Below are 11,790 nucleotides of genomic sequence, written 5' to 3' on the forward strand. Positions count from 1 at the left end.
AGTCTGGAGAAAGCAGAACTAACGTCGCGGGTGTTGAGGCCAATGATATCAATATCATCGGCATACGCCAGCAGCTGTACACTCTTATAGAAGATGGTACCTTCTCTTTTTAGTTCTGCAGCTCGAATATTTTCTCCAGAAGCAGGTTGAAAAAGTCGCACGATAAAGAATCGCCTTGTCTGAAACCTCGTTTGGTATCGAACGGCTCGGAGAGGTCCTTCCCGATTCTGACGGAGCTTTTGGTGCTGGTCAACGTCAGCTTACACAGCCGTATAAGTTTTGCGGGGATACCAAATTCAGATATCGCGGCATAAAGTGCTGTCGAAAGCAGCTTTGAAATCGACGAAGAAGTGGTGAGTGTCGATTCTCATTTCACGGGTCTTTTCCAAGATGTGGCGCATGGTGAATATCTGGTTGGTTGTTGATTTGCCAGGTCCAAAGCCACACTGATAAGGTCCAATCAGTTTGTTGACGGTGGGCTTTAATCTTTCACACAATACGCTCGATAGGACCTTATATGCGATATTGAGGAGGCTTATCCCACGATAGTTGGCGCAGATTGTGGGGTCTCCTTTTTTGAGGATTGGGCATAGCACACTTAAATTCCAATCGTTGGGCATGCATTTTAGCATCTTTCTTTTTTTGTTTGCAGATGCGTCTCGTTTCCCTCTTCAACTCTCGGTATCTATCCCATCCCGCACGTGTTGTGGTCGATCGTAACTTTGCGAGGTAGGCAGCCTGTTTTCTCTCCGCCTGTGGTTCGGTTGCAGCTGCACGTAAGGAGTTTGAAATGTGCTCTCAGAGAGCAGGAGTGCAAGCCGAGTAGAAAATCGTTCGGCTGTCTGTTGTGATTGCAGGTTCTCGACGTCGAACCTTCCTTGTGTGATGGTGTGCGTTTTTTACTGCACAGAGGCGTGTGCGAATCTTGGCTGCAACAAGATAGTGGTCCGAGTCGATGTTAGGATCTCGGAGCGCACGCACATCTAAAACACTGGAGACGTGTCTTCCGTCTATCACAACATGATCGATCTGGTTGGTGGTGTCCGGAGATAGCCAGGTAGCTTGATGTATCCTCTTATGCTGGAATCTAGTACTACAGATAACCATATTTCGGGCCCCGGTGAAGTCGATCAGCCTCAACCCATTTGGAGATGTTTCCTCGTGGAGGCCGAATTTACCGACCGTAGTGCCAAAGATACCTTCTTTTCCCACCCTGGCGTTAAAGTCGCCAAGCACGATTTCGACATCGTGGCGGGGGCAGCTCTCATAAGTGCTTTCCAAGCACTCATAAAAGGCATCTTTGGTCACATCGTCCTTCTCTTCCGTCGGGGCGTGGGCGCAAATCAGCGATATGTTGAAGAACCTCGCTTTGATGCGGATTGTGGCTAGACGWTCATTCACCGGKGTGAATGATAGTACTCGGCGACGGAGTCTCTCTCCCACCACGAATCCCACACCAMACKTGCGCTCYTTTATATGGCCACTGTAGTAAATGCCACRAGGAYCTACTCGTCTCTGTCCTTGTCCCGTCCATCRCATTWCTTGGACGGCGGTGATGTCAGCCTTTATTTTTACGAGGACATCAACCAGCTGGGCAGCGGCACCTTCCCAATTAAGGGACCGGACATTCCAGGTGCATGCCCTCAATTCGTAGTCCTTATTTCGTTTGTCATGGTCGTCATCAAAAGTGGGGTCTCTCATCCGAGGCTGTTGTTGCGCTTTCATTGGGTTGGTGTTTTTTACGTGGAGGGTCCCAAACCCAGCGCACAACCCTATGCAGGGAATGTTTCGCCTTCTCACTTTAGCTCGCCTTCAAACGGATGTTCTTATGGTACCCAGAGGATACTTGGTCAAGGACCGGAAGACGTGAGTTGCTTGAGTCATATGTAAAAGAATCGTTTCTGGCCACTCCCAAGTGAATGGCGATCAGAGAACTTTCCTCGTGAACTTCTACACATGTCTCCATCTTCCCTATATCAGTCTTTAGTAAAAATTATATCAACTTGCTTTCGAATACTTCTATTAAGACATTTACCTTCCTTCAGCAAAGTCTTTTTATTAGTCCTAATTTTTTCTGAAAACATGTTGCTCAATGTCCCCTCATACATGGAATTCAAGTCAAGCAAGAAGCAGTCCTCTCTCTTTGATCAATATAATGGTTTTTAAACAAACAGCATCAGGATTAGATCTTACTTCTTGAAACGTTTCTAACTAAAAATTTCCATTATAAATTCATCCATTCACGAAATATTTCGCCATTTTGACTTCGATAATTTTATGCGCTTATTCGCAGCCAACACCCTTTGTTTCCAGTTTCAAATAAATAAAATTAATAAATTCTTGTGCGCGGCAGCTTTAACTGCTGTCTTTTTATTCTCATGATTTGATTTAACTCGTCCTTAACGTTTTAAGTAATTCAATTAATTTTCGGTCCTTTTATTTGTATGTTTTCAGGGTTTTTTCTTTAATTTTTGGCAACTTGACTCCACTTACCTTGAATAAGAATTATCTTCTGTATAAATGCATGTTGTCTTCACAATATTTACGGATTTTAGTAAAGTCTTAGATTTCTCGGCGTTTGGCTTGGAACGTTTCAATATATTTTACATTTATTTAACTAAATTTTTCGCGTTAAATAATTATAATTGAGTTGTAATATGTAGTAATGGTACTTTTCAAGCCCAATATATGTATATAATATTATATGATAATTTTCCAACATATTACAGTTAATGACCACACAGTCAACACAAATTTTGCTCGTAAATAGAATTTCGGTTACTTCAATTAAATCTGTATTAATACTGATTATCTATACCGTTATGTTAATAGGAAAGAACGCATCGCAATTAATATTAACAAAACTGTATGTATTCATTATTAAGACTTATAAGTAAGGTGCATTGCTTTAAAGTTCATTTACGGGAATATCCCTGTTTCTGGGTTCTTCTATTTTTCCTTTCGTTTAATTTTTTCAGCTGAGTCTTATATAGAGCAAAGCAGAGGAAACTCCACAAAAAAAGAGGAAGCAAGGTCTCTTCAATTCACTTCTAGCATTGAGAAAGTTAAGGATGTAAGATGAAAAAATATTTAGTAGTTTTTAATGGATGTATTATTTTCACTCATTTTTACAAAAAGTATGGATGGTACTGGGGTCCATTATCAAGTGAGGCCGCGGAGAAAGTACTTTCAACAGAATCGGATGGAAGCTTCATTGTACGTGACAGTTCTGACGATCATTACATTTTTTCCCTAAGTTTTAAACTAAATAATAGTGTTCGTCATGTTCGAATAGAACAGGATCAAGGTAATTGTTTGCATTAAAATAAAAAAAAATTAGCTTTTTTTTATTCTTATTCATTAGTATTTATGGCAATTTTTAATATTTTTGTTTCTTTAAGTAAAACTTAACTAAAGGGAAGGTAAAGCAAATATATAAAGCAACTTTCATTTTTTTTAATCATTTCTTTTTTCGAGTAAGTTTACTTTCAAATAAACATTGAAAATTATCGGTACAGTTTCATAAAATTTAACATCGCAATTGTGTAAGGCTACTACGATGTAGGTGCGCTGATTACTATAATAAGATTTTCCTTGAGAATGGTTACTAAAGTTAGAATACTATAAACGTAGCTTCAATTTTGAAAATAACTGCTTAAAGTTGGTACAGTAGAATTACTCAAATTTGTAAGAGAAATCGAAACATACTGAATTCAAAACATTACCGTTTTTGATGTTAAAAAAACTAATTTTAAATAGATTTAAATGTGCGTAGATCTCCTGTAATAGGTTTAAAATATATTTTTCATACTACTAAAGCAAAGCAAGCTAAATTTAGTTGGAATATTTCTTTTTATAATTACTTGGTTCAAAAGTACCAAAAATGCGAAAACTCTTTAAAAGAAAACGATGTAATAATTTCGGTTTACGGTAAATAATATTTTAGTCAGTAAAAAATGACGTCAACTGCCACGGTAGAGAATTGACTACAAAATAGGAATAATTAAACTTAACGTGCAATGAAATTTTTTACTATTTCTGCCAAATTTAAAATTTACCAATTTTGTTCCTGATTAACTTTCACTACTATCATTCCAATAAAATAACCATGTTTTATATGATATAATATAACAACTCGACTGCTTTTAATGTGATCTACTTTTTCCATATTTTTAGGGACGTTTTCATTCGGTTCATATGCAAAATTCAAATCACAAACTATCACAGAATTCATCGAAAAAGCGGTCGAGCATTCAAGAAGTGGAAGGTTAGAATACAATGCTCAAAAATCAAAATTAATATAATAATTAATATAATAATGTTCTATTTTAGGTATCTGTTTTTCCTTCATAGAAGACCAGAGCATGGCCCAATGAGAGTGCAGCTAACAAACCCAGTTTCAAGATTTAAGCACGTCCAAAGTTTGCAGCATATGTGCAGGTAAGTTGCATAATCTCATTGTTTTAACAAAAATAAACAAATCTTGGCTTTGTTTTAAATTTCAGATTTGTGATCTTAAAAACTGTTATACGTAAAGATTTGATACAAACGTTGCCGTTACCGAGAAGGCTTTTAGACTATCTTAATTATAGGCATTGTTTCTCTGAACAAATTGAAATAGACAGTTCGCACGTTCAGGTAAATATTTAATAGCAGGCAATGAAGATCCCTAGCAAGAATATTAGGAAGACCGTGAAACAAGTATAGAAAACTCTTCAAACAGACGTCGTCAGAGTTTATTAATATTTGTGAAAGAACTTAAATAAAATAAAAGAATAATATTAAAAATAAAAATAATAATATTTGAAACGTCAACTACATTTTGTTAATTTGTTTCGGTCAAGTTTAGCCTAAACGAACAAAAAATAATAATATAAGTAATAATTTCGCTATTTCTAATACACCAATTCTTTTCTAATTTGTCTATTAACAGATGCCCGAGTAGGAAATGGACGGCTAATTGGAAATACATAAATAAAAAGTATGGCATACATATGATGAACGCAAAAGTAGCGTTTAGAAATGTAACAGAATTTCGGCGGTATATATATTTAATTTATTGTTGTAACTTTTTGTAAAAACATATTCTATAATATCTCTATAAATATGGGATAACTGAACCAGACTGCCTCTGAATTTAATTTCTTTCCCTTGAAGTTCGATATGTATATACACTTTATTTAATGCAAGAACTTTAAATATAAAAGTAATTTTTGTTAAATATTAAGTTGTTATGCCATACTTGGTGAAGTACAAGTATTTCAATATATTATGTTAAATTTTACAGAGTTTTTTAAAGATATCGCTGTCACTAGAAATGCTAACAAGAAATAGTTTAAAAGGCACTACGACATGTTTTGTGCGTTGCTGTTGTATACCTTAAATTATATTGTAGTGAACTATTCAATACAATAAAAATTTTTTTCTGAATGAATGCGAAAACGCTATAGCAGTAAAATTAAAAAAAATGTATAAATATTTTCATAGAGGAGCAAACATAAATTTCACAAATTTAACACCTAATGGACCATTTTGGTTTTGAGAGAACTGGTAACCCTTTCTCATGTGTCATGCGGACAATCGTGCTGGACATACATTGGGTATGTAAGGGTCTATTCTGGATAAGCAGGAGTTAAACTTGCTACAATCCAGAACGAAGTTGCATTAGGGTTACTCCCGTTTCTCGCGGCAACTCTTCGTCTGCGATGGGTAGTGGTCTGACTCTAAGAACGCTATTCACGGGAAGGAGTCGGTGAAGGTGTTGACGGCTCCATTGTGAATGGCGGTCAGTACCTGTCTGAAGTCAGTTGCGTCCGAAGTCCGGTCGACGTACTGTACGACGAAAGACGTCTTGATGCTCCTAGGAGGCGGTTCCGCCCCAAGCAAATGGCTGCAAGGGTGATTTCTAAGAAAACATCCCAGCAAGAACCGCTTAGAGAAGAGTTCATTAATCTTCTTAACTTCGAGCATAAGCGTCTCACTATGTAGGTGTTCCATGGGAGACATCAAGAGACATCCCGTCGTGGTCCGGAGTGCAGTATTCTGACAGGTCTGGGGTTTCCTCATCTGCGTAGCACTGCATCCAGGCGACCATATTAGTGCTGCGTAATTGAGGACCGGCCGGCCGATTGCCTTGTGTGTCGCCAATAGCGTTTCTTTGTCTTTTCCCCATGTGCTGTCGGCTAGCGACTTGAGGATTTTGTTGCAGCTCTGTACCTTGGCGATAATGGTCGTATGGGGAGTGAAGGGGCATAGACTATCAAAGGTTACAGCTAAAATCTTAGGGTTTTTGACAGTCGGAATTTTGACGCCACGACTGCAATATTAAGCTCAAGTCTATACTCCTTCGTCCAGTTCGTAAATATGGTCGCTGTGGATTTGGTGGGGGAAAGTGTGAGGTTTCATGCAGTGAGGAAACAAGAAATGTCGGAGAAGTCGTTGTTTACCTTCGAACACATGCCATCGATTCCATTGGCCGTTGTCAATATCGTGCAGTCATCTGCATACGAGGATATGGAAACCCCCTCCGGTGTTTGTGGGAGTTTAGAGATGTAGAAGTTAAACGGTAACGGGGAGAGGACACCACCCTGCGGAACCCCCTGTTTAATTCTTCTCAGTTTAGATGTTTCACCTCGAAATGGTACGGATTATTGACATCCGCTCAGGTAAGTCATGTTCCACCTCTTCAGTCTTGGAGAAAGCGTAGTTTTCTCAATGTCCTGCAGTAGCGTTGTGTGGTTGACTGTGTCAAAAGCTTTTAACAAGTCCATCGCTACGAAAATCGTTCTCTCACAGGGTGGTTTCTGGTTGAGGCCACGAACTATCTGAGCATTTATGACGTTAAGTGTTGTGGTGGTGCTGTGCGTATTCGGAATTTTTTTTTCTTGGCTGACTAGGCTCATGTGGTGAGTGAAGGTCGGGAGTAGCAAGGCCTCAAGAGTTTTTACTACTGGAAAGAGGAGAGTTATCAGACGATAGGACTCCCCTTTGTTGGCGGGTTTCAGTAGCGGGACCACTCTCCCGACTTTCCACTCATCGGGTATTTGAAGGGTGGTCAGAGACAGGTTGAAGAGCTTGGTAGGTTGCTTACTCCCGTCGGGCCCAGATGCTTTAGCATAGGCATCTTGATTCCATCAGGGTGAAAGTAAGTGGCACGCAGTCGTTTGGAATTTGCCCACCTGTCGGCTAACACATTGCTTGGTTTTTTCTACCGAAGGTTACTGCGTAAACTGCCGGCTAAAATAGCTCGTGCATTTCTTCGGGTCCGAAGATTCATGACCATTGAATTGAACTTCAATTCTGTCATCATGTCTCTTCGGGTTAAACAAAGCCTTGACAGTAGCACAAAGCTTGCTCACAGCGGTGGAGAAGTTGCAGGACTTCAGGTGCTCTATCCATTTCGTTCGCTTATGATGGTTTACCATTTGCCGAATCTCCCTTTATTCGGGGATACCTGGGATCGACATGGCGTAAGGTGTGGCGATTGTTAGCTACAACGGCTGCTTCGGCTGGGAAATTGGGGCGAATTTCCACTATTCTTCCAGCCGGGAAGAAGCGGGTGGTAGCTGATGCCACGTTCGCCAACGCATACGGCCTTAGGAATGGGTATAGTGTTGAAGGTGCTTTAAGTAAATTCTGTGAAGCCGATCCAATTAGGTTTGTTAAATTTAATGAAGGTGCGGTTGCGCACAGAAAGGAAATCAGGAGGCTTCTCGATCGAAATAATTATGGGCAGATGGTCTGATGCGAGAGTTAGCATAGGTCGCCAGGTTATGCTATTTATCAGAGCACCACTAGCAATAGTAATATCGGGCGAGCTATGACGTTAAGTGCCCATAATGGAGGCTTCGTCATTCATTGTGCAGAATGTCGAACCGTCAATATGTTCCGCCATTTGACAGGCAGGAATGCCAAAGATCGTGGTGATCGTGACAAACACAGGATTAGGTAGTATTCAATTCCGGTGTGTAGATCCGCCTGTTGTGGGAATTAAATTTGTCATTCAAAATTTTTGCTTCAAGAATATTTAAGGTGACACTGCAGGAAGTCCGCTATTTTCTTTATGGGGTAAGGTGTAGCCAGACACATGAAAAAATTACAATAGTACGTAATTTTTTTTGCAAATAAATTAGGTTCTCTATTATGGTTTTCAACCCAACTGCAACTAAGTTGAAGTTTTGAGATTCGGTGTTATGGTATAATTAACAACAAAAAATTGCTATTTTGACATAAATGATCAGATCATAGATCAATAAAAGTTTGGCTTACTTGTTGAAGTTTGAATGGATTTCGGTTTTGGTCCCAACTTTCTTGTCATTATAACTTACCTCAAAAATAAGGTAATTTTTATTTAATTTCACCTTTTCGTGAGCAATAGCTGACTTTAATTGTTTTTATTCTTCATTTAAAAATGTTAGCCGTTTATCTCTCAAATGTTCTTTTTTTGGTTGAGTAAATCTGAAGTTGAAATGCCCTAACCCCAATTCAGCAGAGTGGCGTGGAAAGCCGTGAAAGGGATATTATTTTATTGTATAAAAGTAAAAGCATATCGTTATTAAATCTTCATTTTTTACTGGCGTAGACACAGCTTACACGGTAATAGTCGAGTTCACAACAGTGCGACAGTCGTTTTTCTTTTCGCAAGGTGGCGTTAATTGGACATTCCAAGCGAAGTCAGGTGCTTCTCCACCGGATTTCCGCAACGAAGTGAAGGTCTGCCTCTTTCTTTGCTTCCCCAAGCGGGTATTGCGTCGAGCTGAAGTGTTTTCGTTCATTCAGACAACATGACGTAGCTTTTTCAATTTGTCGTATATCTCATACAGCTCATCCTCCGATGCGGTATTCGCCGTAGCCAATGCGCAGAACCTTTCTCTTGAAAACTCATAACGTCGACTCATCACATGTTGTCATCGGCCATTCCTTGGCACAATATAGCAGGACGGGAATAATGAGTGACTAATAGAGTTTGGTTTTGCTCGTCAAGACAAGGACTTCATTTCTCAATTGCCTACTCAGTCCGAAAAAACACCTTTTGGCAAGAGTTATTCTGTGTTGGATTTCGATGCTGACTTTATTTTTAGTGCTGATACTGGTTCCAAGATAGACGAAATTATCTATGACTTCGAAGTTATATAATTCCAAGTCGCTAGTGCGACGACTGTTTGTTTGATGACAGGAGATATTTCGTCATATCGTTGTTCACTACCAGACTCATTTGCTTCACTGCTTTAGCCATTCTGAAGAAATCAACGGAGCGAGTGTTGCGGTCAATTGTATCAATATCATCGGCGTACGCAGCTGTACACTCTTATGGAAGATTTTACATGCTCGAYTAAGTTCTACAGTTCGAATTATTTTCTCCAGCAGCAGAAAACAGAAAGAAGTCGCAAAAAAGGGAGTCGCCTTGTCTGAAACCTCGTTTGGTTTTAAATGGCTCGGAGAGGTTCTTCTCGATCCTGACGGAGCTTAGTATTGCTCAATGTCAGTTTACACATTCGTATTAGTTTCGCGGGGATACCGAATTCAGACATCGCGATACTTATAAAGGCAGCTCCTTTCGTGCTGTCACAAGCAGCTTTGAAATCGACGAAGATATTGCTTGTCGATTCTCTTTTCACGGGTATTTTACAAGATTTGGCACATGGTGAATATCTGGTCAGTTGTTGATTTTACAGGGCTAAAGCCACACTGATAATGTCCAATCAGTTTGTTGACAGGGTCCTTAATCTGTCACACAATAAGCTCGATGGAACTTTTATTCGTTGTTAAGGAGGAGAAGTGTTCTCTCCATATTTTTAGTATACGGTGGCCGTAAAAGACATCATTCAATGTTACATACATATAACAAATTCTTCCTGCTCACCCCCAAACAACGCAAACGTAAAAAGAGCAACACGTTTAGTTGCAACAACAAATTATGAAAACTGCCAAGAAGCATCATACTACTCAAAGGCGTTAAAAAACCAAATGCTACATAGTGGAAACAATGGTAGGGTACTATTACAGGCAGCACCACGATCATTAATAGCGTCTAGGGCACAAAGCAGACCACAGTTGCCAGCAAAACTGGACAATTTTGAAATCACGGAATGGGCGGAAGAGTTCAAAACTCAAATAAAATTTGCCCCATTACCCACTTTTTTCAAAAGCGGATAATCGCATACAAGCAGAAGCTATTGTCCTACAGAAGCTATTGTCTAACCAATATTTTACCCAGCTATCATATAAATATCAAGCATTAGCAAAAGATTTCACACCGCTAGCAGACCTTAACTGCAACACCCGCGCTCAAATAGATCTTCTATTAGGCAGCGATCTCATACCACAGATACTACTCGAAGGTATCGAGAACATTAAAAATACACTTCTGGCGCAAAATGCCATTTTGGGATGGGTCCTAAGTGGTCTATTTGCGAAACCAGTCACAACAATGACAACTCAAGTTGAGGAAGTCTCGTACGTCGTACGACTACCACTTAAGCAACAACTTCCTAACACACTCGCCTTAGGTCACTCTCGCACCTTTGCAATACAGCTGTTTCTAAGTATGGAAAGAAACCTACTTAAAAAAGGTGAACTCAAATCTGAAAATGATGTTGTGTTAGAAGAATACCTCCATTTACATCATATGGATGAAGTAAACCCAGGGAAGAAAATCGTCAACGGCAAATATTGCTCCTTTTACCTGCCACATCACGCAGTAGTAAAGCCAGACAAAAAACAACTAAAGTAAGAGTTGTTTTTAATGCCTCGAAAACCACAAGTTCCAATGCTACACGCCGAACATCGACGTGCAAGATGCACAAACAGAAGGTATGGACGCAGATTATGACAGAACTTCCACCTGAACGCTGCAATTTCGCTCTGCCTTTCACCACAACAGGTGTTGATTTTGCTGGGCCTTTCCAGGTAAAGGCGTTCATGTTAAGGTCTCCCACTCTCATGAAAGGCTATGTGGCTGTCTTTGTATGTTTCACGGCAAAGACAGTACATATTGAGCTATGTAGTAATCTGACGACGACATTTGCTTGCTTCGTCGCTTGACATGGCTACCCATCAAAAATCATGAGTGGTAATGGCAAAACCTTCAAGGTATCAATTGGCAAATTATACCCCCAAGCGCTCCTCATATGGACGGTTTATGGGAATCAGCTGTAAAAAGCTTCAAATCCCATTTCAAACGGGGTCCTGGAAATTACAAATTCAATTACGAAGAGTTCACGACGTTATTAAATCGAATTGAAGCCGTTCTCAATTCACGGCCACTCACAGCACTCTCACAAGACTCCTCAGATTTCACCGCCTTAATTCCAGAACATGTTCTAAAAGGTCACCCATCCTGGCCATTCCAGAGCCAGGCGTGAAGTCGCTACCCCTGTTCAATCGATGGGAAAGAATTAAAATTTTCCATCATGATTTCAGCCGCCAATGGAAGGAAGAGTACATAAAGGATCTCCACAAAAGATACCGTCCCCATCCATGATGATTGTCTACCTCCTACCGAGTGGCGGCTTAGCCGCATAGAAAAGTTACATTATGGCTCCGACGGTCATATACGAGGCGTGGATCTCCATACGCAAAACGGAACACTAACCAGACTGCTCATGAAGCTGTCAATCAATACGACGACCCATTCATGCCACATATCGTGTCACGATGGCCCATATCTAATTCTATGATAGATTTATGTGAAGTGAATCGGCCACTCATCCACCGCGGGCGAGTAACCCGATTTCAACCCGCAGCTCGTGTCGCACACCAGCGGAGCGGAACCTCGATGCGGCATCGACA

The 11,790-nt window shown here is 40.1% G+C and overlaps 1 protein-coding gene and 1 pseudogene across 6 annotated transcripts in view; one reads left to right on the forward strand and one right to left on the reverse strand.

The window, feature by feature from the left end:
• LOC108970967 (putative uncharacterized protein DDB_G0282133) overlaps positions 1 to 5,379 on the forward strand; it is a 33,488-nt gene extending 28,109 nt beyond the window's left edge. For 3 of the 6 annotated variants that reach the window (XM_018936712.1, XM_018936714.1, XM_018936713.1), the window contains exons 5-10: positions 2,979 to 3,073; positions 3,139 to 3,307; positions 4,177 to 4,267; positions 4,333 to 4,440; positions 4,506 to 4,638; positions 4,934 to 5,379. In XM_018936712.1, coding sequence (XP_018792257.1) covers positions 2,979 to 3,073; positions 3,139 to 3,307; positions 4,177 to 4,267; positions 4,333 to 4,440; positions 4,506 to 4,638; positions 4,934 to 4,945 — 608 coding nt within the window. In that variant the 3' untranslated portion in view covers positions 4,946 to 5,379. The remainder of the gene's footprint in view (positions 1 to 2,978; positions 3,074 to 3,138; positions 3,308 to 4,176; positions 4,268 to 4,332; positions 4,441 to 4,505; positions 4,639 to 4,933) is intronic. The other 3 variants (XM_018936710.1, XM_018936715.1, XM_018936716.1) reach the window with 2 other exon arrangements.
• A 1,220-nt stretch (positions 5,380 to 6,599) lies between these two features.
• On the reverse strand, positions 6,600 to 7,894 carry LOC108970966 (annotated as a pseudogene).
• Positions 7,895 to 11,790: the final 3,896 nt, after the last annotated feature.

This window comes from Bactrocera latifrons, unplaced genomic scaffold, assembly GCF_001853355.1.
Source record: "Bactrocera latifrons isolate USDA-ARS-PBARC rearing strain unplaced genomic scaffold, ASM185335v1 scaffold_319, whole genome shotgun sequence".
NCBI classification, from domain to species: Eukaryota; Metazoa; Arthropoda; class Insecta; order Diptera; family Tephritidae; genus Bactrocera; species Bactrocera latifrons.